General features: G+C 34.4%; 1 protein-coding gene across 3 annotated transcripts in view; it reads right to left on the bottom strand.

The window, feature by feature from the left end:
- NRK (Nik related kinase) overlaps positions 1 to 26758 on the bottom strand; it is a 138548-nt gene that overhangs the window by 21704 nt on the left and 90086 nt on the right. For all 3 annotated transcript variants that reach the window (XM_023249087.2, XM_019824123.3, XM_019824124.3), the window contains exons 10-21: positions 23912 to 23990; positions 22697 to 22872; positions 21057 to 21120; positions 19471 to 20638; positions 17207 to 17314; positions 14221 to 14288; positions 12023 to 12117; positions 9333 to 9430; positions 7960 to 8324; positions 5863 to 6202; positions 2737 to 2923; positions 1915 to 2070 (exon numbers count right to left, since the gene is read on the bottom strand). In XM_023249087.2, the coding sequence (XP_023104855.1) occupies positions 1915 to 2070; positions 2737 to 2923; positions 5863 to 6202; positions 7960 to 8324; positions 9333 to 9430; positions 12023 to 12117; positions 14221 to 14288; positions 17207 to 17314; positions 19471 to 20638; positions 21057 to 21120; positions 22697 to 22872; positions 23912 to 23990 (2904 nt within the window). The remainder of the gene's footprint in view (positions 1 to 1914; positions 2071 to 2736; positions 2924 to 5862; positions 6203 to 7959; positions 8325 to 9332; positions 9431 to 12022; positions 12118 to 14220; positions 14289 to 17206; positions 17315 to 19470; positions 20639 to 21056; positions 21121 to 22696; positions 22873 to 23911; positions 23991 to 26758) is intronic.

Genomic DNA, 26758 nt, shown 5'->3' with positions numbered 1-26758 from the left:
AGGGAACAACAGATGTTGGTGAGGATGTGGTGAAAGGGGAACCCTCTTACACTGTTGGTAGCAAGGTAAACTGGTGTAGCCACTCTGGAAAACAGTATGGAGATTCCTCAGAAAGTTAAAAATAGAACTACCCTATGGCCCAGTAATTGCACTACTAGGTATTTACCCAAAGGATACAAAAATACTGATTTGAAGGGGGACATGCACCTCAATGTTTATAGCAGCATTATCAACAATAGCCAAATTAGGGAAAGAGCCCAAATGTCCATCAACTGATGGATAAACGGATGGATAAAGAAGATGTATATATATACAATGGAATATTACTCAACCATAAAAAGAATGAAATATTTTCATTTGCAACGATGTGGATGGAACTAGAGTATTATGCTAGGTGAAATAAGTCAGTCAGAAAATGACAAATACCATATGATTTCACTTACATGTGGAATTTAAGAAACAAAACAGATGTACACAGGGAAAGAAAAAAATAACAGGAGGCAAACCATAAAAGAGACTCTCAAGTATAGAGAACAAACTGAGGTTGCTGGAAGGGAGGTTGCCCGGGGTGATGGGCTAAATGAGTGACAGGTAGTAAGGAGGGCATTTATTGTGATGAGAACTAGGTGTTACATGTTAAATGATGAATCACTAAATTCTCCTGAAACTAGTATTACAGTGCATGTTAACTAACTAGAATTTTTTTTTTAAATTTTTTTTTTCAACGTTTATTTATTTTTGGGACAGAGAGAGACAGAGCATGAACGGGGGAGGGGCAGAGAGAGAGGGAGACACAGAATCGGAAACAGGCTCCAGGCTCTGAGCCATCAGCCCAGAGCCCGACGCGGGGCTCAAACTCACAGACCGCGAGATCGTGACCTGGCTGAAGTCGGACGCTTAACCGACTGCGCCACCCAGGCGCCCCTTAACTAACTAGAATTTACATAAAAACTTGAAACACTGAAAAAAGACATTATCAAAGGAACTTTCTCTACAAATCCTCAAAATTATTTTATTTATTTATTTATTTATTTATTTATTTATTTGCTTGTTTTTACTTATTTTTGAGAGAGCACAAGCAGGGGAGGGGCAGAAAGAGGGGGGGCAGAGGAGCTGAAGTGGGTTCTGTGCTGACAGCGCAAGCCTAATGTAGGGCTGGAACTCACAAACCACGAGATCATGACCTGAGCCAAAGTTAGACGCTTAACTGACTGAGCCACCCATGTGCCCCAATCCTCAAAATTATTTAAAAACAAGAATGTAAAGAAATCTGTCTTGTAATATCTCATTAGGTGTTATATGCTACACACTACCCTAAATTAAAAATACTAAGCTCAGGGGCGCCTGGGTGGTTCAGTCAGTGACCGACTTCGGCTCAGGTCATGATCTTGCCCTTCATGAGTTCAAGCCCTGTGTTGGGCTCTGTGCTGACAGCCCAGAGCCTAGAGCCTGCTTCAGATTCTGTGTCTCCCTCTGTCTTGGCCCCTCCCCCACTCATACTCTGTCTCTCTCTTAAAAGTAAACAATCATTTAAAAATTTTTTAAAAAATACTAAGCTCAAATTTTTAAATAATCATAGCCTAATCCAATATTACATTAATTACATATAAGTTAAATATGTATGTGTGTGTGTATATATATATATATATATACACATACACACACAGAGTTAATAAAAAGGGTAGGGATGATTGCCAATTCAAGCAACAAAAATCAAACTGAATTGAGTGAAAATAAATCAGTAAAAAAAAGGGAACAAATGAACTACTATAAATAAATATGTTTTATTTGCTTGATAATGGTTTAGTAATAAGAAACAAGTGTTTAACATCTATGATTTTTCACAAGTTTGCTACATTGATAAAAATATATTCTTTAAAAAGGAACAACTCAGTTTTAAGAAGCTAAACATACCCCACAAAGAACCACAGCAGATCTCAGAAGTGAATTCCTTTTCATACATGTGGATTAGTGGTTTTTTACATGCAGGAGACACATATAGTGGGTTAACGTTGACTTCAGATGGTGGCTTAGGTGATTTCTCAGGTGCTTCCACTAACCCAGTATACACTGTGAAGAAGTAAAGGTAAGATATTCAGAGAAATTACTAGTGTACACACCAAATATGCTTGAATGTTTCCACAAATAAGACACAGCATAGAAAAGTTTCTTTTCCTTTATTGTATTTTGTTTATCCAGGATTTATCACTTCTGTAACTCCTAAACCATCAGATAACACAAATCATGATAGTTAAAGTACTTTTCTGAATATGAATGTATTTCAAATTACCACAATTAGATTGCCAAAAAATAATAAACCCAGATGAGGTACTCGATTACTTATTTGTAGTTTATTTTTTCTTCAATGTTTATTTATTTTTGAGAGAGAGGGAGACACAGAATCCGAAGCAGGCTCCAGGCTCTGATCTATCAGCACAGAGCCTGACACAGGGCTTGAACCCATGAACTGTGAGATCATGACCTGAGCTGAAGTCAGATTAACCGACTGAGCCACTCGGGTGCCCCATATGTACTTGTAGTTCAAATTTAGGTGCCATAAAGACTCAATATATATATTGAGAATATATTTTTTAAAGCATATATTCATCCGAATTTATGTTAACTGAATATAAGAATGATTTCATTCTTTTCGGATCATGAACCGATGAACCAGTGGTCAAACACTACAATGTGTGAACAGACTGCAACATTTTGAGATTATATTAACATACTTACAGGTGGCACTGGCAAAGTCAGCATTTGCAGCCCTCCCAGAACTATTAGAAGGAGATGAGTGGCTGGCAGAAAAACCTGATTGTGTTGACGCTTCCAATATATCCATGCTGTCATTCTTGTCATCAGGTGCTGCTGGTGCAGCATCTGAGGCAATGGCATTTGAGGCCTCACTTCTACCACCTGGCTCCTAAAAGAAGATCAAAAACCAATTTTGACTTTATTCAGAAGAGATTAACTGTGAAAGAAATATAATATGCCTAGAGGTCATTTGGAAAAGAGAATGCAAAATTTGTAGCATTTATAATTCCGTGCCCTTTTATTTTTTTAAACATTTTTAATGTACATTTATTTTTTGAGAGCAAGAGAGACAGAGCGGGAGTGGGGGAGGGGCAGAGAGAGAGGGAGACACAGAATCTGAAAGAGGCTCCAGGCTCTGAGTTGTCAGCACAGAGCCCGATGTGGGGCTCGAACTCACATACAGTGAGATCGTGACCTGAGCCCAGTCGGCAGCTTAACTGACTGAGCCACCCAGGCGCCCCTATCCTTTTAAAATCTACATTTCTCAGAAGAACTCAACAATCTCATCCATTGAGACAATTGATGTCAGAGGAAAAATTAAATGAACTTGAAATCCCTAGCTGTGAAATTTGGGGCCTAATATTTGTGGAATTTTATTATATACTAAGTACACTGTTAGTTATTTTACTTACATATTATTGTGAATTCTTATATCAACCCAAAAAGTAAGTATAATTATCTTCAGTTTACTTACAAGGAAACAAACGCTTATGAAAGTTAAATAATTTATTCAAAGTCATAGAGATAAGTAGGAGGGCCAGAGTTTGAAGCCAAAGTTTGATTTTAAAACTTATGTTCAGCTATGCCATGCTAAACAGCCACTTGAAAAAATAAAAAAGTCACCAGAGTTGGGGGTATCAATTCTATTTTGTCTTATGACAAAGCTAATGATGGAATATCAACCAACACAAATTCTAGGGTGAACATGCCACACTGAAAATCTGGTTGGTTTCCATCAACTTACGTAGAAGAAACTCAAGGATAAAAGCCACAAAATGGACAGAATGTATGTGGGGAGCCATGTCCTGTGCAAAACATACCAACTGTTTTTGGTAAGCCTTTCTATTGATAAGCATTTCTTTGCATCTAAACAGTGATTCTTGGCATTGAGAGAGCTGTACTGCCCTGTCAAAGACTTGTTTTTATGACCTTTCCAGCAACAAAAGTATTGTATGGCAACATGTCTTTTTTAAATTAAAATGAAAAGAATACCCATTCGTTCTGTAAATGTCAAAAACTGTTCCCTGCGATAGAGATACCCAGGGGTGCTAAGAAAACAAAACTGATAGGGTATCCTGTTTTAACGTCTTTAATTTAGATAGACAAGTAGCGAGGGGGTGGGAAGAGAGAGAGAGAGAGAGAGAGAGAGAGAGAGAGAGAGAGAGAGAGAGAGAGTCTTTCCCACTGCTTTCCCATTGGAAACTATCTAGGGAATTTTCTTCCTTCCTCAATTTCTTCCGTAATTATTGTGTCTATCTATCATAGACCAACTCCTAGTTTGGACCCTGGGATTGGGTGAGTTGACAGAGAAAAGTAATTGAGGATGGATTAAACATAGCTTCTGCCTTTTAAGAGTTCACAATCTAGTATGGCAGAAAAGCAAGTAAACAACCAAATACAATGTCACAAGTACTAAAATTAAAATATAGGCAAAACGCTTGCAAGCACACAGGGAGGGATATATAATTCCATCCTGAAAAGTCAAAGATAATATATAAGTTGGATCATGAGGATGACTAATTACCCAAGCAGAGAAGAGGTGAGGGGGCAGCCTTACAGACAGAGGGAACAGCTTGCACAAGGGCACTAATTCATGAAAGAGCATGACATCTTGTAAGCCAGTTTGTGGGATAGGACAACAGTCTGGGAAAGTAAATTGGCATGATCTTCCCTCTGTCTGGAATATCACCTGTGTTTTCAGATATCTAAGAACTTCCTGTTTGTCAAGAATTAGTTCAAATACCACATGCTCCAGGAAATCTCTGTGATCATTCCTATTGATCTGGCATTTGTGAAGCTATTTGACTATTTTTAAAACTATTTATAAAGTTAGTAATGTTTTGTTAATGATAAAATCATTGTCTAAACACAATACATTACTTCTATTTAAATAGTATGTGTTAATAGTTCCTCAAAAAGTTAAAATAGAATATAGCAATTCCACTCTAGCAATTCTACATCTAGGAATTCCACTCAAAATAATCGAAATAATCGAAAACAGGCACCCCAATAACATATGGTTGTACACCAGTATTCATAGCAGCACTGTTCATGAAGCCAAAAGGTGAAAACAACCCAAGTGACCATCAACAGATGAATGGATAAACAAAATGTGATATATTCATGCAATGGAATATTATTCATTAAATTAATATTAAATGAATATCATTCATTAAAATATTATTCATTAAAATGAATTCATTAAAAATGAATGAATTCATTCATTAAAAATGAATAAAATTCTGATAAATGCTACAACATGGATAAACCTTAAAAATATTATGCTAAGTGAAATAAGCCAGATACAAAAGGACAAATATTGTGTGATCTGCTTATATAAGATACCTAGATAGAAAGTAGAATAGAAGTTATTGGGAACTGGTGGGAGGCATAATAGGGAGTTAACTGTTTTAATTGTTTGGGATGATGAAAAAATTGTAGAAATTAATAGTAATAATGGCTGTACAACATTGTGAATGTACTTAATGCCACTGAAATGTATACTTAAAATAGTTAACATAGATAATTGTATGTTATGTATATTTTACCACAATGACAACTTTCCAGAAAAAAAAATGTATGTGTTAAGAGACACTATCCAAAATGTGTGATCTGAGTAATAAAAGCAAACAAAAAATACATTTTTGTCCCTAGAAGTAAATAGAAACCATACAAATGAGAAGTAAAGATCTACCTATAGCTATAATTTAAAATGTTTAAGCCTTTGGAAGTTAAAAATATATGAAATGGCTGGAAATGTGAAATATCACATGAAAAAACACATTTACAAGGTGAGGAATTCATTCTCCTTTTCAAATGGTGTATTACCTCCTGTTGATGTTCAAAGTCCTGGGATGTCAGTCTCTCCAATCCTTGACCATCTGTCTCTGCTGTCTCTGAGTAATTTTCTCCTTCACTGAGTTCAAAGGCTCCACTTTCTTCATTGGTTCCACTGACTCCCTTACCTCCATTTACCTTGACTCTTCTTCCATTGCCTATATTGGCTCTATGTTCTTCATGGTCTCCAATGGCCGCACTGCCCCCACTGGCTACACTTCCTCCATGGCTTCTACTGACTCTCTGACTTCCATAGCTGTTGCATGTCCCTTCTCCACCATCATTTCCATCTCTACCATCTTGCTTGTAGCTTCCATCGCCATAGCTTGGTCTGATAACAAGATCCAATTAAGGATAGCCACCGAACACAAACACATTTGAAAGTCAGCAAATAAAACAGAATTCAGATGTGTCTGATACATATGTACCACCTCTAGGAACATTTTTGTTCTATGTGAACACTACCGGTATGATACGGACAAGAAAAATACCCCTATATCCTGTCAATCTTAAATACTGAATTAACACCATAACCTCCACCAATTCCTCAATTGCATGTGGATGGCAGATGGAAGAGAACTTGCATCCTTTATTAGGAACATGTGTTAGGTTAGCGGCATGAATATGTTTTTTTTTTTTTGCTTAAATAATAGACTACATGCATTAGCAACTTCACAACCACATAAATGATCAAACCCATATTTTTGGCACAACCACAACATCGAATAATTCTTCTTGCAATATATTTAATTTCTGTTGATTTTAATATATGCCTCAATTTTCTAACATGTGTATTGACTACTTTGCTACAGAATCCCATTGATTTTTTCTATTACCACCACCAGGAAATAAGTAATATAGATTTCATTAAGCTGAGAGAGTCATTTAATTAGTTGCCAAGAACACCAAGCTTAGCAAAATGTCTCAATGATTTTTTTTTGTTTAAGACACAACATAAACATATACCTATAATTCTGAAAGCAAATTTATTTTTTTAATGTTTATCTTTTAGAGAGAGAGAGGCAGAGTGTGAGTGGGAGAAGGGGCAGAGAGAGAGGGAGACACAGAATCTGAAGCAGGTTCCAGGCTCTGAGCTCTCAGCACAGAGCTCAATGCTAGGCTTGAACTTACGAACTGCGAGATCATGACCTGAGCCGAAGTCAGCACTTAACCGACTGAGCCACCTAGGCACCCCCAAAAGCAAATTTATTTGAGAATGGAATTCCTGGTAGATTTTTTAGTTGGCAAAAAAGAAAAAAAAAACTATTGAATGATCTGTGGTCTGTTCTGCCATGTATATCCACCAACAACATTTGAAAATTAACCAAACAATATATGAATTTCAATATTATAAAGCAAACAATTCTCCCACTGATAATTTTTCTAAAAATGTAAACATTTACTATATTAAGTAATCTTCGAGAGCAGTTTAAACACAAACCATGAGCATATGTAAATAAGAACACACTGGCCTGTTTTGAGCAGGAGAAAGGAACTATATATATAGCAAACAACTGGTGGCATGCCAAAAACATCACTTCACTAAATATTACCACTTTTGGCAGCTGCTCTATAAGAAGATAAAATTGAATGAGTACTGAATTTAGTTACAGCAGTTTGCAGAATTCCAAGAATAATGCCATGTTAGTAAGTTTCAGCCTAAAATTATCAGGTGAAAGTCAAGTTTGCAATTCATTGTTCTCAGCAAATTTGGAGATTTTGTTTGCAATATCAGGGCTTCATCACACAGTTATTACGTAGCACACTATTTGTTACCCCATTTCATTTACTCACTGTGGTTTTACAGCATAAGATGACTCAGTAGCACTAATTTTAACAGAAACATTAACAATTCCAGTTATAAGGAACATAATACTTGAATACTAATAAAATATACCATATAAAAATGCAAAATGAAGTGTTTTGCATCAAAATAATTTAAATATATTATTGAAAAATGAACCATTTACTAATATACAAGTGCAATTCATTCACCCTTTTGGTAATAAAATTTGAAAGTAAAACAAACATGCAAATAATTGAAACATTCTAAAATATTGGTAGTACAAGTAATCCAGAAAAACCAACCTTGGCCGACACGGAGCATCATCATGATTATTGTCTTTGTCATCAATAGCTTCATCATTGTCATTATCATCATGGTCTTCACCAATACCATTAACCTGACCAACCTGGTTATCCAAGCCATCATTGCCATTGTCATGGTCATAGGTATCTTCATAAGCACCATTAGAATCATCATCATCACCATAAGTATCAGCACCAGTATCATAGAGTTCAACATAATCACCATCCTCTTCAGGTGGCTGAATGACAGGTGCAGGAGTTAACCAATCATTCCGGAAGATTTCAGAGAGTGCATTAGAGCCTACCCATTCATTTGTCAAGTAAACAGGGGGTGATATTTTTCCTACTTTAAATCCATCTGGAACCTGTGTGCACAAGAAAGGTTAATGCAATCTCTAGTAGACTTTTATTTTCTTCTAGATTGGAAAGTTTCCAAGCTGGCAATATTTTAAAATATATTTTCAATTGAAATGAAGATATGTATTTACAAGATAAAGCCAGCATTTTTTTAAGATTGAATGCCAAAACCCAAACTTCAGGCTATGATCATTAATGGCCTTTCTGGATCACAAAGAGAAAAATTTATCCACTTTGTTTTTTATTGCCCCTACTTTTCTGCTGAGGAATAGACATTTGGTTTTGGTGATAGAAAGTAAAACAGATTATTTGATGCTCTATAGAGGGTATACTCATTTTTTCCCTTTCATTTTATCCTCTGATATTAGGATTAAAACATAGCTCTTAAAATTGATACTTAATTTCCTAGCTCTAGTTTTGTACATAGGTTGTCTTAAAGTAACTCAAACACTTCTAAGAACCAAATTAATATAAATGCACCTTTAAGTATGGTGTCATATAAGCAATCTTTAGGCAATCTGAAAGAGATGTGTATGTGGAGGGTAGGGATAATTACAAAAGTAAAATGGAGTGACCTGAAAGCACACTGTGGAAACAACTGGCAGACTATTGCTTACGCTGTCAGAGGGCATTTTATTTTTCTACAAATGTGTTATTTTTATGTATTACCTCATAATCCAAGAAATTATATTAGCTAAAAGTGAACATCTAGCTTTTACTCCTTGATTTGAGATTAACTTCTACAAAGACCTTTCTATCCCTCCTATCTGAACATGTTCTGACAAAAGCATGTGAATATAAAATATTTTATGATCAGTTTAAAGTTTCTCCATTTCAAGCTTAATTTCTAGATTTCATATTCTGCATACTCACATAGCAATGGAAATCTATCTTTGAAATACTAATTAAAAAAAATACACTTTGGCCTTTCCCTCAAGTGAAGATGAAAATATGCAGGTCTAAAGAAGTTTTTTAAGAAACAGATAAATGTGTTAAGAGTCAAGATGGCAACCTACATGAACATCAACCAGCAACTTCTGATCAATAGTAGAATAAGGCGGTGATGACTGGGACCTCCTCCAGGTTACAGGACTCTCTTCCTCAGAAGAAGATTCTGTAGAATGCCAAAAAGACATTAGTAAGTGATGACCACAACCATTGCGTTCATTTTTATAGTGTACCATTTCAATACCTTGGTATGTTTCTTGTAGCTTCTTTCCATTCAGGAAATACCACCTAATAAATTATCATGGGGCCAAGATCCTAGATTTCTGTTTTCAGGAGTAATGGCAGGCTCAAGGTTTGTTCTGTCGTAGATCTATATGGCTTTTCTGTTTTCAATATTAAGTGTACACTTGCTAAATATTTCTGTGTGAGAAGGTATCCAGTAAGACTGGTAGACAAATAGTTTCATTTAAAAAATAATATGTATCTAGGATAGGAAGAGCTAGGTGGTATCACTGGCCTCCCATACTAACTAGTAGAAAAAGAGCTCAACAGTGCATTAGATGATGACAGATTAGACAACATTTTCAAGAGGAGAGTTGACCCTGCAATCTTAATCCCCCAATTTCCACTCAGTGATATATCTTGAAGTATTTCAATACAGTTGAAAAGTGAACAACTGAAAAAGAGACAAAACCTAATGCTTTTTATAAAGCTGGGAATCTTTCTATAGCGATGTTGTGCACTAGAATTTTCTGCAGTGATAGAAATGTTCTGTATCTGCATTGTCTAATACAGTACTAGTAGCTGCACATGGCTATTGAGCATTTGCAATATTGCCAGTGTGCCTGAGGGGTTGGCATTTTAATTTTAGTTTTAATTTTAAAAGCCATATGTGGCTCTTGCTATCACAATGCACAGCTGAATTCTATAGTGTAAATATTGCCATTTAAAATGCTAATTTAGGGGTGCCTGGCTGGCTCAGTCCATAGAGTTTGCAACTCCTGGTCTCCGAGGTGGAAGTTCAAGCCCCTTGTTGGGTGTAGAGCTTACTTAAAAATACAAAAAAAAAAATCTTTAAAAATGCAAATTTACCTGGATTCGAAGTCTGGAGTTTTGACATTAAGATTTATGGTATAGTAAATAACCTGTGGTTAAAATCCAGTGAGAATATTTAGGCTCAAAAATCAGTAGATCTGGCTGAGTATCCCCAGAAAAAGTTTCACTAAGGGGACACTTATGTCCCTGCTTATTGTTTTAGTGTGCTTGGACATTGAAGATAAACAGTACTATCCCTTTTTTTATTTGCAATATTGCTATTTATAGCTATGGTATAGACACCACAACTCCAAAAATCATGTATTTGCAAACACTTCTATGTTTTGAATATATTATCCAGAATGCACTCTACAATTTATGTCTGTATCTTGTGGCATAGTACTTTTGCAATTTATTATCTTTCTTCAGGAAACTTTTTTTTCCTCAAGTTTCTGGGTATGTTGTTAGGCTAAATAAGAAATTTGGGTGAGTGTTTGAGATTTTGAGGCAAATTTGTGGTAAGCTGCTCTGACTTCCTGCATAGTAAAGTATGTAATCTAGGTCTAAGTAGCACACACAATAAAAGAATTTTAGAGTTGAAGAGAACTTCAGCTATTACCTACACAGATGCTATCCACTTCTCCCCCTTACCAATGTTCATATAATTTCTTTATTTAAGAAAAGGCAATATAAATAAACCTTAAAATTTTAGGTGTTTTCCCAGTATTAGCAAAATTAGTCCTAGTCAAACCAGAAAGATTCTGAGAAAAATATTCTTAAAGTTACTTTTCATGCAAGCTTATTTTCTCACAAGATAATATTTCTGTATGAGAGGACACTACTATTTAAAGAATTCTACCATTATCTGAGTCTCCTAAGAAGAATGGGGTTTTTAAGTTCAGGCCTTCAAAATATTTGATTTTTATACAGTACATTTATATGCCTTTTTTTGTTATTAACATTTTAATAAAATATGTGTTCTACGTTTTTAAAGATGACTTGAGGACTCAGTCAGGCATTTTGCCCTTGCTAAATTTACTTAGGTTGGTTAAAAGTACATAGTGCCAGATTTTATAATCTAAGACATAAGGTTTAGCTTTATCTCAATATTTCACAAATCTATAATTCATTTAAACTCTCAAAAGCATATCATAAGATAAAATACTTGTTTGAAATTATTATCACAAATTATGAAGTGATTTTGTATGATTTTATCAAGTTTTCATGTGTTTTGAGTAAAAACATCAATTTGTAAGAGTTAGGGATGTTTATGAGATACTATATATATTTTACTTTGGGGTGTTGAAATAACAAATTGATAAATAAAACACATGCCTAAAACTACTCCACTTAATATTTCAATATTTTAAAGATTGCTTATACATTTTAGCCTGTTAAAACGGTCTCTCCCAAGTTCCTTTCCCATATTTTTCACACATGGTACAGAAACTAAAGTTGACATCTCCCACCTCCCCAGACACATTCCTAACTACTACCCAACTTAAAGAGAAAAATAAACTTCAGAAAAACTACTTTCCATTTCTCAAAGGTCACCCATGACCACCCAATTGCCAAATCCAATGGCCTTCTGGTCTTAATTCTACTTGGCTTCCTTAACACTTTTGATTCATTTCTTCTTGAAATTCTTTCTTAACTTCTGCAATACAGACTGTTAAATATTAGGTCTGTGTTTTGACTGTTCAAACTTTGTGCTTTGAATCACCTGATACTGCTGGGCAATTTTGAGGATTTTGTGAACTCCTTTGTCTGATGTCAATGGGCTTCTGAGCTTGTTCCAAAACAGACCGCTGAGGAACACTAAATGAAAAGACAGAAAAGCATGTGCCATGTCCTAATATTCATAAAGGGAATATATAGCTCAACATCAATACCAACAAAAAATTTTAACTATATGAGTATATATCAAACTAAAATAAGTAGAGCTGAAGTAAAATTTTCAAATTTCCATTTTCCCCCAAATGTGCTATTTTATCTAGAACAGAGAAACAACTTCCAAAATACAAATAAAATGTTTCCATATAGTATATGTTTCCTTTACATATCGTATTTAATTTCAAAAAATTCAATAAACTTTCTTTAAGGTAATATTCAGATATTATTATATACCTAGTAACACAGTGATAAACATAACTTAATATGTATGCGTTGATTTTAACAAGATAAAAACTTATTGTCATGTCAAATATTCCACTGTGATCATCCTGATTTTAAAAGCTTGATGTTTGCGTTTTTTAATGTCCTGGTTTAGATTTAATGCTCCTGATTTAGCTAAATGAATGGACATACAAATAGGACACTAGTTTTTAACATTCAAATTCAGGGAATATTCAGAAAGCTTTTTCGGACTGGTGCTGCTAAATTTTATAGTTGCTTTGGAATTTCCATATAGGAAGGACTTTGGTTATTGATCTAGGCCTAGAACATACTAGAGTCTTTTCTATGACCCCAAATTTCAGGAAAGACTCAAGTTTTATTTAAATTAAGTTTATAAATTTAAGATAAACCCGGGTGTCTCAGTGGGTTGAGCATCTGACTCTTGGTTTCGGCTCAGGTCATGATCTCACCTTTTGTGGGTTCGAGCCCCACCTCAGGCTCTTTGCTGACAGTGCAGAGCCTGCTTGGGCTCCTCTCTCTCTCTCTCTCTCTCTCTCTCTCTCTCTCTCTCTCTTCCCCTCCCACGCTCGTGCTCTATCTTTCTCTCAAAAAATAAACTTAAAAATTAATTAATTACTTTTAGAAATTTAATCATATTTAAAGTTAATATATTTGCTATTCATAAATTCAACAATCCCTTTAAAATGTGAACAGCCAATTGTAGTTTAACAGAAATATTACTTTTTATATGCTGGATTTTATTAAAGATATATCCCATGATACCAAAAAGATACATAAAATTAAACAGGTTTCTCCCTTTGCGGTCAGAAGGACCATGACAACTCATTTACTGAATGTAGAGAAAGCAAAAATTCCTAATCTTGCTTTCCAATTTTCCAAGATTTCTGCATATAAGTTAAATCTAAGTACCTAAATCTTCATATAAGTTAAATCTAAGTACAGAAATATATGGGGTTTTAAGTAATAATAAAGTAGGAATATACATACTACATAACATCAACACTATGCAATCTGTCCATACTGTCCAGTGTCTTGAATATAGTAGGTGTTCAATAAATATTTAGTGAAAGACTGAGTGAATGAATATAGGCTAAGATCTCTCCATCATAATCTGGAGTTGAAGGGGGTATAATTTTTAAGGAAAATCTACCTTAAAATTTAGGTTTTAGATATAACACAAAGCACAAACATCTAAAATATGAAACACGATCTTTGAAAATCACTGAAGATCACCAATATTACAGAGATAAAAGGTACAGTGACTGTTATAAAATATCATTGATATAATATTGAGATTTAGATTTGATTTTTCCCTTAGGTCATTTCAGGCTGTCCATTCCATGGCATTAGCTTCTGAGGTTAGGAATTCTGTGAGTGTTTTAATGTGTAGTACATGTACATGAGATTCATGATATACTACATGATAAAATGTATAATCAAAGTACATGATACACGTGAAACTTCACATCTTTTTATTATAAAATACTAATTGAAAGCTGTCCAAGAGTTCATTGATTTTTTAAATTAAATTGTGGATTTTATCAGCAAATTATAAAACTAAATGACACAGAGACTGCAGTATATCCAAATGTAAAAGATCTAGTTAATGGATTGCTGCAGTTAAGGTTTTAAATGTAGGCCAACAATATCATTTATGATGATGCTGTCATTAATATTTTAGTTTGACTTTACACAAAACTTAGTGTCAAATAAATAAATACCTTTTAATTTTCCATGTAGTAGTAAGTTACGAGCAATTTGAATATAGAAATTAGAGACACATACCTTGAAGAGAACTTGACATAGTGTGCACAATCTTGATTGTAAGGCACTGAAGTAGATCTCTCTTGGACCTTAAAGACACAGGGAAATACTTTGGTAAAAATTTTTATCATAAATTCTTTTGAGTTATTAATCTATGGATGAAGATTCCTTTCTTCATATAGAGATATTTTCCTAAAAATACAACATATAAAATCTGATTTTCATAAATAGATTGTATTTTCCTAATTTTAGTATAACTTTATAGCTGCTTAACCATAATTTCTGATGGTATCCTTGAATTTTAGTATAATAACAGATTCTGGACATTATATAATCAAACACTTTAATTTTTGTATTGAATAATCTGTGCCCCAGAGAGGAAAATAACTTTTCTAAGAATTTACATCAAGTTAAAGGATATCTATAATCAGAATATAGGTCTCACAACTGCTAATTTAATGTTCTATATTTTCATATTACTTTTTATATCAAGTCCAAATTTCTCACTCAGAATTTAAGCTCAAACTTCTCACCCACTGACCCTTTTAAACTAACCCTAGATTTTCAAAAGCTGTAACACACACACACTACATCATTAAAATCTCTTGAGTCAAAACTGTCCCACCTTTAAGAAAGTATGTTTTTTTTTTTCACTTTACAATTTGACTATATTATGACAGTTTTCCAAATACTTTTTCAATTCTAAATGAATTAGTTTGGTTTCTATTAATTATTCCTTCATCTAATGCAGCAAAATGCTTGAGAAAAGAGCACATATATCAGCATCCATCAGTGGGGCACATTATTTTCTGCTAACATTAGTAGATAGGACCATGTAGTGTTGCCTTGCCTCATTTAGTTTTATATCATTAGGTTTCTACTTAAAATACTTTTTAACTAACCAAAACAAATAGGTTATTCTGGCATTCAACAAGGTAGTCACACTAGATTCTTTAGAAAGAAAAATTAAACATGTTACATTTTTTTAAAACTCTAGCATTTTCATGCTCATAAAGTCATTCTATAGGTTCTAGAAACGTGACTTATCAAGGTTGTGATCGATAAGAAATGAAAAATGTTGTTAATTGTTCACCTGTTTGGTAATGTGTATTTCCAAATGTAACCACATGTTTAGTAGTATGGATAATAAACATCTTTTTCCATATTTGATTCACATGCCCTGGCATTATATTGACCCAGACTAGGTCTTCCTGGTTCATTAAACTGATCTCGGAAAGTTTATTGACACTAGTAAACCAGAGGCCAGGATTCCTCAGAAAAGATAAAGGCCAAAAATAAGAAAAACTAATGCCTAATAAGAATTGGCTTGTTGAATTTTGAGGAATTCGGTCCCAAAAAGGAGAAGATGATTAGTAAGAATAGTTATGTATGAGACAAATGATGTATTCCAAACCAGTCAGGTATAACTCATTATATTTCCTGTTTAAAGAGGCATGCTTAAGGTAATAATTATCTGAGAGTAGGAGTAAAGTCATAATTTCATAAGGCAGAGAGGGAGACATAAGGCCTTTTGTAATTAAACAATACAATCCAGTTTATGTTCCTTCTGCCAGTGGTTAGTATTTATAAAGTAATATTCTCTTATTCACTCCAGAGGACTGTTAGTATCAGAAGTAACATATTTAAAAAGAATAATTGTCCATGAAAGATATCACTGTGAAGCATCTAGAAGGAAGAAGTATAGTGATCTGGGACCCTTGTGCTGATTAAGAACAATGAGACTTCTGACTCACTATTAATAAGGCAAGAATTTGAGTTCTTTACTCAGCCACTTGATTCATCCTTAGTGATCAAGAAATTTTTAGATGACTAGCTGTTATGAATGCTAGCTATGATGATAATATCTTGTCCTTATGGGAACTGAAACTGCAACTTGGGCTTCACCAATACCCTATGCTAAATGCTGTTAATACAGTCGTGAAAACAGAATCATCCTGGCTATGAGGACTGACTTGATTATTCCTATAAGTGTAAGAAAATAAACCACAGATTAAATGATCCAGATGCTGTCATAAACAGAACAGAGACAATGAACGGAAAAGGTATGTGTGATTGTGTTATAAGTTTAACTACCCAAGTTTTTTATGAGCAATGTTTTTACTTAAAAGAATGACAAGACAACTATGATTATTCAACTTGGGCATTTGGCAGGCATTTTATTTAAAATCAGTGAAGTTAGCCAGTCAATTCAAGGAAAAAACAACTGATGTTATTTGTTAGTAGTGATAAAATTGAGCTTTGAAGTAAAAATTTAAATTTTAAATTTATTATCTGTCACCATGCACTTGGCAGCTTATCAATAATCATTTTTCTGATGAAATTGGTGATATTAATAGATGTTGTTTATTGATGTTGTATAATGAAATGTGTAAATATTTGGAAAGATCTACATACACATTGAAATAATATTTTCCAACTGACCAATGTATTAAGATACAAAATTGTGCATGAGTAAAACATCTATTCATAGCAAATAATAGAACAATAGATTTTAATATTTATGAATACGCAAAATTTCACTGATAGGGTTTTAAGTTCCAGTTCCCTAGCTTTAGTGTATTATCAAAGAATATCCACAATTATCTGAAAAAGCTATGAAGATTCTCTCTTCCCAATTCCTTATATGTGAGAAGCCAGCTTTTACTCATATAATTCATTTAGCATATACTAAATATATGGTAACAAATGGGATGCAGAGCACATATGAGAATCCAGTTGTTTTCCATTAAGCAAAATGGAAAATAGTTATTGTTTATTAAAAATTATTTCTTATGTTGACATATAATACTTTTAAATGAATTAGTAAATATTTTATTTTTTGTTTTAATTTCTAATACATTAAATATTGGATGACACAATCCACATAAACAAAAGTTTTTGGGGGGTCTTCAATGTTTAAGAGTATAAAGCATCCCTGAGACCAAAAAGTTTAAGAATCACTGTTTTAGGCACTTAATGTCACGGCAACTCATACTGAGAAACTTACTTCATTTCCTTTAGGATTTGGAACATATGGCTGCAATGGTTCTATTTGGACTTCAGCCTGAATTGAATGAAATACTTCATCATTGTCTGATGATTCATCTTCTTTGTCCTTTGAAACAAAAAGGAAAATAAATATTTTAATTGTTGTTAAAATACAAATAATATGAGTAATTCTATCATCCCAATGTACAATTTAAAAGAATAATTTTCAAATATTAAAATTGATTTAAACCAGAAGATTCTAATAGTTTGTGGTTCTGGATTCCCTTTAGAATCTGAGGAGATTCTAGGGTTGCCTGGGTGGCTCATTCGGTTGACTTTCCAACTTCGGCTCTCATGGCTGTGCTCATGAGTTCAAGCCCTGCATCGGGCTCTGTGCTGACAGCTCAGAATGTGTAGCCTGCTTCGGATTCTGTGTCTCCCTCTCTCTCTCTGCCACTCTCCCACTTGGACTCTGTCTCTGTCTCTCTGTCTCTCTCTCAAAAAAATTTTTTAAAAATTAAAAAAAAAGAATCTGAGGAGATTCTAATTGCATATGGACACAGATATCTGCATATATTTTCAGGGGGATCATTGACCACCTGCAGCTAATCTGTTAGACCCAGGTTAAGAATCTCCGGTCTAAAGCTTACCTCAAAATCTCAAACTGTCACTTTTAGTAAGCAGTTATAATTACAAAGTTTGGTCCTCCTGTGCAATGGAAGATCTGAAATATAGCAGTGCAAATATTTCTCACTAATTGAGCTCTAGGAGTTTAAGAAAGTTTCTGTTTGCACACTTAAGCCAATCAATATTTCTTCAACTCAGAGTAATGAAAATTAGTTTTCTTTCCTTTGGCTAAAGAACTCACATACGTCTCTAAATGCTAACAAATTTTTAGGTAATTCAAAAGATCTATGACTTTGATTTAATATTAATTCTTTTCTTTTCTTTTATATTTTTGTTAAGAATCACACATAAAGATATGAATGCCTGTACAAGATCCTAGGGTCATGGGATTGGTAACTATTATTTATTGACCTTTTCTTCCATGTTAGAATGGCTTCTCACATATATACTTAAAACACTGAATGACAATAAGTATGTGTCATGCTACCAATGCCATGGATCTTGCATGAAAGTATACAACTCTTTTTTATAAATGCAAAACCCGTTAATTCAGTTGTTACTAGCGCTCATTGATATTAGTCAATTAGGTCCTTTCTTTGCTTGTTGCTTCTACCTTTTCTCAAGTTAAACATGTTAGGGAAATAATATGTGTTTAATTGGCTCAATGAACATAAACCAAAAGACTCACTTATCCAGACATTCAGACAAGATACATTTGTAATTACTACATTAATTATTATCAGACAAATGGATTTTGACACCAGGGTTTAATTTAGGATTCCTTTATGTAAATGGTTGTTGTGAAGTATTAGAAAACAACTGCTCTCCTAATCCTGCTGACCTCATTAATTTGCTTATAAAGACCACAAAATCCTTCACTGTCAGATTAGATCTGCCAAATTGAATTCAGCAACTCCAGCCAAATTATTTTAGAGGATTTGAAAGAATGAAGTTTTGACTATTCCAAAATAAGCTAAAGATAGTAGCATACTGCATTTCAAAAGAGTGCAGAGATGAATTTGTAACTTATGTCATGTTCAATGCAGACACTTCATTAATTATGTAAAATAGTGGAACATTAGTGAGACAAGTCATATATATGGTAACTATATACAAAATATTTTGGAAACTGCTTTACCGTTTCATTTTAACCTTGATTTAAACATGCAAAATAAAAAAATAGTATATTTCACTTAAATAGCAGAGTTCAGCATTCTATGGGGAAAAAGGCAAATTAACTTAGAGGTTAGAGGAGTAAAACCAAAGTTGTTCTTTTGTCTTTAATTTTAATGAGTTATATTTGAAATATTGAGCTATGGCAATAATTTTTAAATATCCAAAATAGTAGTTTTAAAGGTCTATACAGTGTTCCTTTATTGGTTAAGGGAATAATAGGTAGAAAACTAATAATTAAAGCTATATCTCTACAAAGATATTAAACAATTACCTGGATTATTCAAGCAACTTTTTCTTTCTCAAATTTAGTCATAATTACCTGGAAATTTTAGGATAATTTATTTGAAGCACAAATTAAGTTAATTTTCTTTGGGACACAAGGAATATTTAACTCATTTGGTTTTACAGAGGGAAAACATGAGCATGGACTAGTATGTTTCTCTGCATATTTGATTCAGTAAAAATATCAGAAAGTCTTACATTTGCAACTTGTCTCAATTCTTCCTCGTGCTGATTAAAGATATCTTCCCATCTGCGCTGGCACCTTCTCCTGCAGGCTTCTAAATCTGAGATCTCAAACTCTTCAGGTCTCTGTGATAGCTTTGCCCGGAACTTCTTTGGTGATAGTCTTTTTGCCAATGCCTGCCTTAGACTAGAAACTTTTGATTTTTTCTTCCCTGCCTGTTCTGGTTGAGAGTAAAACATGTTTGAAGACAGACTTTCCATCAAGGTTTGCAGTGGACCAAGTGGCTTTGAGTTATGTGAGTTTGGTGCTCGAAGTAAGTCTCTTGATAGTCCCTCTATCAGTTCTTGAACTGAGCCAACTGCCTGTGGGGGCTCTAGTGCCCAGATGTGTGCCTGAGGTGACCCTTCAATTTGCCCCTCTACTGGAATGAGCACTTGAGTATCCAAATGTAGTGGCAACAGCACATGGTGGTTCTGTGACAGTAGGGGCAGGAATACCTGGGCATGTACTCGTAATGACTCAGGTTCCTCTGCCTCAGTCTCTGCCTGTGTGGGCTCAACAGCCTGTTCCTGTACCTCTGGCTGTTCAGGTACCTGGTTCTGCTCCAGCTGTTGTTCAGGTAACTGGTTCTGCCCCTGGTGTTGTTCAGGGGCCTGACCCTGCCTTTGTTGTTGTTCTGGTACTTGATCTTGACCCTGAAATTCCTCTGGTACCTGGTCCAGATCCTGTGGCTCTTCTGATGCCTGGGGCTGAGCCTGAGCCTGCTGTTCTTTTGGTACCTGGGCTTGTAGCTGTAGAGGCCTAGGTGTCTTAACCTGAGCCTGTAGTGGCATGAGCATCCAGGCTGCCCTCCGTAGTCTTGGAGGTGCCTTAACCTGCATCTGTAGGGGCCTAGATGCCTTCGTCTTAACCTGAGCCTGTAGTGGCTTAAACACACGAGCTGCCCCTTGTAGTCGCTGAGGTGCCTGGGCTTGCCCCTGTAGAAGCCTAGGTGCATTGTCTTGAGCTCGTAGTGGCATGAACACCCTGGCTGCTCCCTGTAGATGCTGAAGTGCCTGGACCTGTGGCTCTTCTCGATCAGGCAACCACCTTGGCTGAGAGGGTTCTCCATGCAGAACTCTAAGTGGTCTGCATCTACTGCTAGTTGGCAGTCTCAGAAGCTCATGAGTACAAGAAGGTCCTCTAGAAGGAAACACACAAATGATTGCTATATAGTAAGAACTGCCAGCGGAGTGAAGCCACTCAGGCTTCACTTTTTTTTTTAATTTTTAAAAATGGACATTTTCTGCAATAAAGGTATTTTCAGTAAATCTTTCTTGAATCATTCCTATAATGTCTGAAGTATTCTTTGTATTACTAATATACTCAATATTAATTATCTCATAAACTACTTTATCATTCTACTACCAGAAATGAAAGAATCTTTGAATAGTAATAAAAATTTTTCCTCAACATTTCCATTCAAATATGTTTTGAAAAAAAAGATCTGTTATTTGTTGTATCAGAAAGGATTACTCTTCTGAGTCAAATGCAACAGTACAGGATCAACTGTCTTACATAAATTGCTAACAACAAATTATATGCAATTTATCAAACACACCTGAATCTTCTCATGGTGTACTGCTCCTTAATAGCTTCTTCTCTTTCAAATATCAGAGGTATTCCTTTGTATAAAAAAAAATTATACATAAAAATCAGCAGAGATTAATGCAATTTATCCTAGTGAATTTTCACCATTTAATGCTCAAGATGTCAAGTAAATTTACAAGGACAAGAAAGTAACCCTTCAAATCACACCTGGTTGGTAATGTAGACAATATCCTAGTTCTTAGAACCACTTTTGCAGCACAGTGAAGCTATTCCATACAGATTAATTTCTCTGGGCACAGGAAAGGGAATTTAAAAATTTGGTTGCTGTAATTCTAAAGAGAAATAATTCAGAAAGGCAAAGAGGGAAAGGGACAAGAGGAACTCTAGATGGTTTCTGAGCATGGCCTACATGTGTGCGATGTAGATGCAAGAACTTTATGTCTTGGGCCCACATCTATCTTTGGTCCTTTCGATGAGGATCTTTGAAAATGAGGATCAGGATCTTTGGTCTGTTCAATGAGAAGGTGAAAATCTCAATTCTGGGTTTTACACTTACATTCAACATGTTCAGCTTCTTTCATTTCAGCTGTGCTGCACCGAAATAGAGAAGCTTACAAACAAGAGATTTCTTTTGAATTTCCTATATAAAAGTGTTTAGGGTAACTATATTTATATCTAAGCAATTCCCACATAAATGTGGCTTTTTCTGCAGGTAACATTCTGGAAATCTTGCAGCTCTGGAAATTAGCAAATTCTCAAGTAGAAATGGGGTCTTCCTGTACCAAATTCAGACTGGCTGGCTTTTGTAATGCTGGTCCAGTGAATTTTCCACATGGTTAAATAAAATAATTTCTGCTGTTTCTCACTCCAAAATAGGATACATATAATTATGCAGGAGGAATAAACTCTATTGCAATAAATTCTGTAGCTATTCTGAGAATGCCTGCTATGTTTCAGGTTTCTCCTTTTCCACTACATCACCACTCACAACACTGCCTATGGTGCCCCAAATTAAACGTGGAATATACCATACAACCTATAAAGTTAGAACTTCCTAAGTAGTTTACTCTGGATTTGATGAAAATCCATCCTGCCATTTTTGGCATTAATATACAGAAACTAACTTTTATTTGTATAAATTAGTTCTTTTAATTACATCTTATAGTTGGAGATTAGTGTATAAAACAAACTTTATATAGTACACAGAAATTACTTCAGAATTAACAGCCAATAAATGAGTAATTATAAATCCATTTATCTCAATGGAGTTAATTAAAAACACAGAAAAAAGCAGTAAGATATAGATTTCGTTATATTTTTATTTATTTTTTTCTTTACTTAGGAGTTTTCTTAAAATAAATTTGGCACATCACAAAATTATTCTGGATGCATTCAGGGTTTTTGTAAATATAAACATTTGCCAGTTCTAATCAGTTATCAGTTTAACCCTATATATATATACAGATGACCAGGTGAGAGGTAATTAATTGCACATGGAATATTAGTGGAAAAACTAAATATCAAAGGCCTCAGAATTTTTACTTTCAATGTAATTCTTAAGAAAATATTATTTTTTCCTGAAAAAAATGAATAAATTTTGCTTGCATCTAAATATCCATTCCAGTAAAATGAAAGTTCACATATTCTAACCTTTTTTCTGTCTCTTTTTAATGATTCCAGTAAGATGCTTCTTTAATGACTCAACAACATGTCCTTCATTTTTTATATTCTGAACAAAAGGGTGATGAAGCATGTTTGCAGAAGTAGGACGAAATAGGAAATTTTTTATCATGCACTTTTCCATGAAATTGTGGAACTTACGAGACCTAAAAGAAATGAGTCAGAGATAAAAGAGTATCCTCAGGACTACTATATTTTCTCCCACCCTCACACACATGCCACTCTGCAGATCATATTTTTGGAGAGAGTTGCCTCTAGTTATAATTGTCTTTTCAATTGCCATATATCCTGCAGCTTGACAATATACATTATACTACAGATAAGCCAGAGTCAATGGCATTTAAATAGTAGTAGAAACTTCAAGGAGTACAGAAATATGTACATGGTAAAAAGTCAAGTGATGGTATGGCAATGAAGTGGTTAATGCAATATATGCAGGTCATGAGACTAGACTGGTCAGCCAACAGGAGTCATACTTTGAAGCCTGAATGTTTCACTTGACTATATGTATTTTGAGCTATGGAGGTGTAGGTATGATGATCCAAAAAAGGATGTTAATAGCAACAGGACTAACTAATCTTATAAAATGGTCCATGAAAACAGATGTGGCCAGAAAGCCTGAATCTGTGGTAAGGGTTAAATTGAATCACAAGGAAAAATGTCAGCAATCAAATCACAGTCACCACTTTCACCAGGGCAAGCAATAAATACTAAGAATAAGCAAGAGCTTCAGACATTCAATCAAAATGCTTCAGTGTAAAGGGTTCCCAAGTTTAGTTGGCTGGTAGCACTCTGGAAGAACAAATTCTCTCCTTTAGATCTATGGATGTTTTTCAATGGGCTGAACAACTGAGTTATATATCACAATCACTGACAGCCTATCTAGGCACAGTAAAAAACATTACAAACAAATGATTTTTATTGGTCCATGCCATCAATGAAGAAACAACTAAACATGTCATTAATTCCAGGGCAGTGACATCATCATAATATATATGGAAGGTATTACTTATTTCTAGTTGACTAGCTAGTTTTTAATGAAAACTAATCATTAAGATATTAGTTTTTAGGAAATACTGTCCAACAAAGATGTTGAAACAGGATTATAAAATTAATTAAAACTCATGTGCTACATAAAAAAATGTCAAGTTAATGTGTTTAGAAGATTAAGTCATTTATCTTTACCATCCACTGGATTTGACTTTGGGGGCAGATTCCCGCAAAATAACAAAGAGGGCTTCCAGGGGCTGAAGGTTACACAGGGCTGCAAAGGAAAATAGATATGTTTAGAATGAATGAGAAGGGTAACAACAGAGCACATTCCTCATTCCAGAGGGGATTCTCAGTGTTCTTTCACATTTCATATTAAGGAGACACTGAGGAATAAGTAGATACATATTAATGTAGTCAGAGGAAAAGCTCATTTTAATGCAAACGGTACATTATATTATTTTAATTTTTTAATGTTTATTTATTATTGAGAGACAGAGAGAGACAGAGCATGAGCAGGGGAGGGGCAGAGACAGAGGGACACACAGAATCTGAAGCAGGTTCCAGGCTCTGAGCTGTCAGCACGGAGCCCAATGCGGGGCTCAAAGTCACAAACCTCAAGATCATGACCTGAGCTGAAGTTGGACACTTAACTGACCGAGCCACCCAGGTGCCCCCAAACAGTCCATTTTATAAGATCCTCAAGCATCGCCATTGTCAGGTGTGGCAAATTAATAATAAATTACACTGGATACAAATTTCAAAATGTGTGATGGATGATTTCTATCTAGAGATGTAAACCCAAAATGAAGACAAATACTCTTCTGTATTTTGTGTTGTAGGTATCTGTAGTTATAAAATTGTAATTATAGGCCGAAAAAATCAACAAAACAAGTAGCTAAGCACAATAATATATAAAGAATGATTTAGTGGTCTAAAAAGATGAGAATAATCTGTTTTGGAAGCTGACAGTCCTAGGAAAAGAGGTAGATATAGTGTAACAAATTGTTAAATATAGTGTAGTATATTTATTTAAATTAAATTAAATTAATTGTTAAATATAGTGTAGTATAAATAGTTGATACAGTATAACAAATTGTTACCCTCTAGAGTAAGATCACTTGGGTTCAAATCCTAGTTCTGCCTTTGTGACCTCAAACAAATTACTTAACCTATCTGTGCCTAAGTTTCTTTATCTGGAAAAAAAAATCAAGAATTCCTTCAAAGAGATGTCGTGAGCATTAACCTACACATAAAAGTGTCTGGCACAGAGTAGGCACTTAGTAAATTTTAGCTATTGGTATTATAATAAAGATTTTAACTATCTGACACTTCAGGTCTGTGCCAAATTACAGGACTTTCATTCTCTTTTTGAAACACACATCTATATATATATATAAAAAGCCTATTCCAATATGTGCTATATTGGAAAATATCCCCAAAGGAGAGCCATAGTATAAATTTATTTTTTTCTTAATATATTTTTTTATTTTATCAAGTTTTTAATTTTAATCACAGTATAGTTAACATACAGTATTATACTAGTTTCAGGTACATAATTTAATGACTCACAATTCTATACATTACTCATTGCTCATCATGATGTGTACTCTTTAATCCCCATTACCTATTTCACCCATCCCCCTAACCCACCTCCCCTCTGGAAACCACCAGTCTGTTCTCTATAATTAAGAGCCTGTTTCTTGGTTTCTCTCTCTCTTTTATTTCCTCTGCTCATTTTTTTTTTGTTTTTAAATTCCACATATAAGTGAAATCATATGGTATTTGTCTTTCTCTGATGGACTTATTTCACTGAGCATAATAGTCTCTAGTTCCATCCATGTTGTTGTAAATGGCAAGATTTTATTCTTTTTTGGCTGAGTAATATTCCCTGTAGATAGATAGATAAATGATAGATAGATAGATGATAGATAGATAGATGATAGATAGATAGATGATAGATATATGTGTGTATGCCACATCTTTATCCACTCATGTATGATGGACACTTCCATAATTTGGCTATTGTAATAATGCTGCAATTACAATTGGGGTGCATATGTCCTCTCAAATTAGTGTTTTTGTATTTTTTGGGGTATATACCCAGTAGTGTGATTACTGGATCATAAGGTGGTTCTATTTTTAACTTTTTGTGGAACCTCCATACTCTTTTCCACAGTGACTGCAAAAGTTTGCATTCGATCAACAGTGCAAGAGGATTCCTTTTTCTCCACACCCTCACCAATAAATTTCATCTAATATTACAGGTGTGTCATTCATGTGAGGACAATTTGATATCAGTGACTCTTTAGAATCATCGTTTCTCTCCCAAAATACATCTCCAGAAAAACTATAATGCCAAACTAGCTTCTTATGATAGTAGGAAAAAACTCCCCAGGGTGCTTTCATTAGAGTGATATAAAGGCACTTGCTCAAAGGTCAAGTTTTTGGTTCAATTACATAGGTAAAGATTAACAGAGGTACAGTTTTATACTTGATGGCAGAATTATCCCCAAGCTCAAAAGATCAGGATCACATTTTGTTCTTTTCATTCCCCTACTCTAACCATCCAGTCACCAGATTCTGCCCTTTAAACATATTTTAAGTGAGTTTGTACAATACTAAACAGTTGTCATTTATTAACATTTTAGCATCATTTAGTCAACTAACAACACCCCCAGGGGTCAAGAGCTAGAGCATAGACTAAGGAAGTTTTCATTAAGGGAAATGAGAAGTCCACAAAGGAATGGAGTACAGGGTGGGTACAAGAGCTATGTCAAACAGTGGAGGTTTCCTATATAGTCTAATTTTAGGAATTCCAGTAAATGCTCCCTTTACCCCACATATAACATGCCTAAATATTTTACCATTAGAGTCTCATACTTTGAAATAGCAAGCCTACTTTAAAAATACATTTATAGAGGGTATAATGCTAAGTGAAATAAGTCAGACAGAGAAAGACAAACACCATATGATTTCACTCATATGTATAATTTAAGAAACAGAAAGAAAGAAAGAAAGAAAGAAAAAGAAAGAAAGAAA

Source organism: Felis catus, chromosome X (genome assembly GCF_018350175.1).
Source record: "Felis catus isolate Fca126 chromosome X, F.catus_Fca126_mat1.0, whole genome shotgun sequence".
NCBI classification, from domain to species: domain Eukaryota; kingdom Metazoa; phylum Chordata; class Mammalia; order Carnivora; family Felidae; genus Felis; species Felis catus.
The sequence above is the reverse complement of the archived record's forward strand: the minus strand, read 5'-3'. Positions and strand labels throughout refer to the sequence as shown.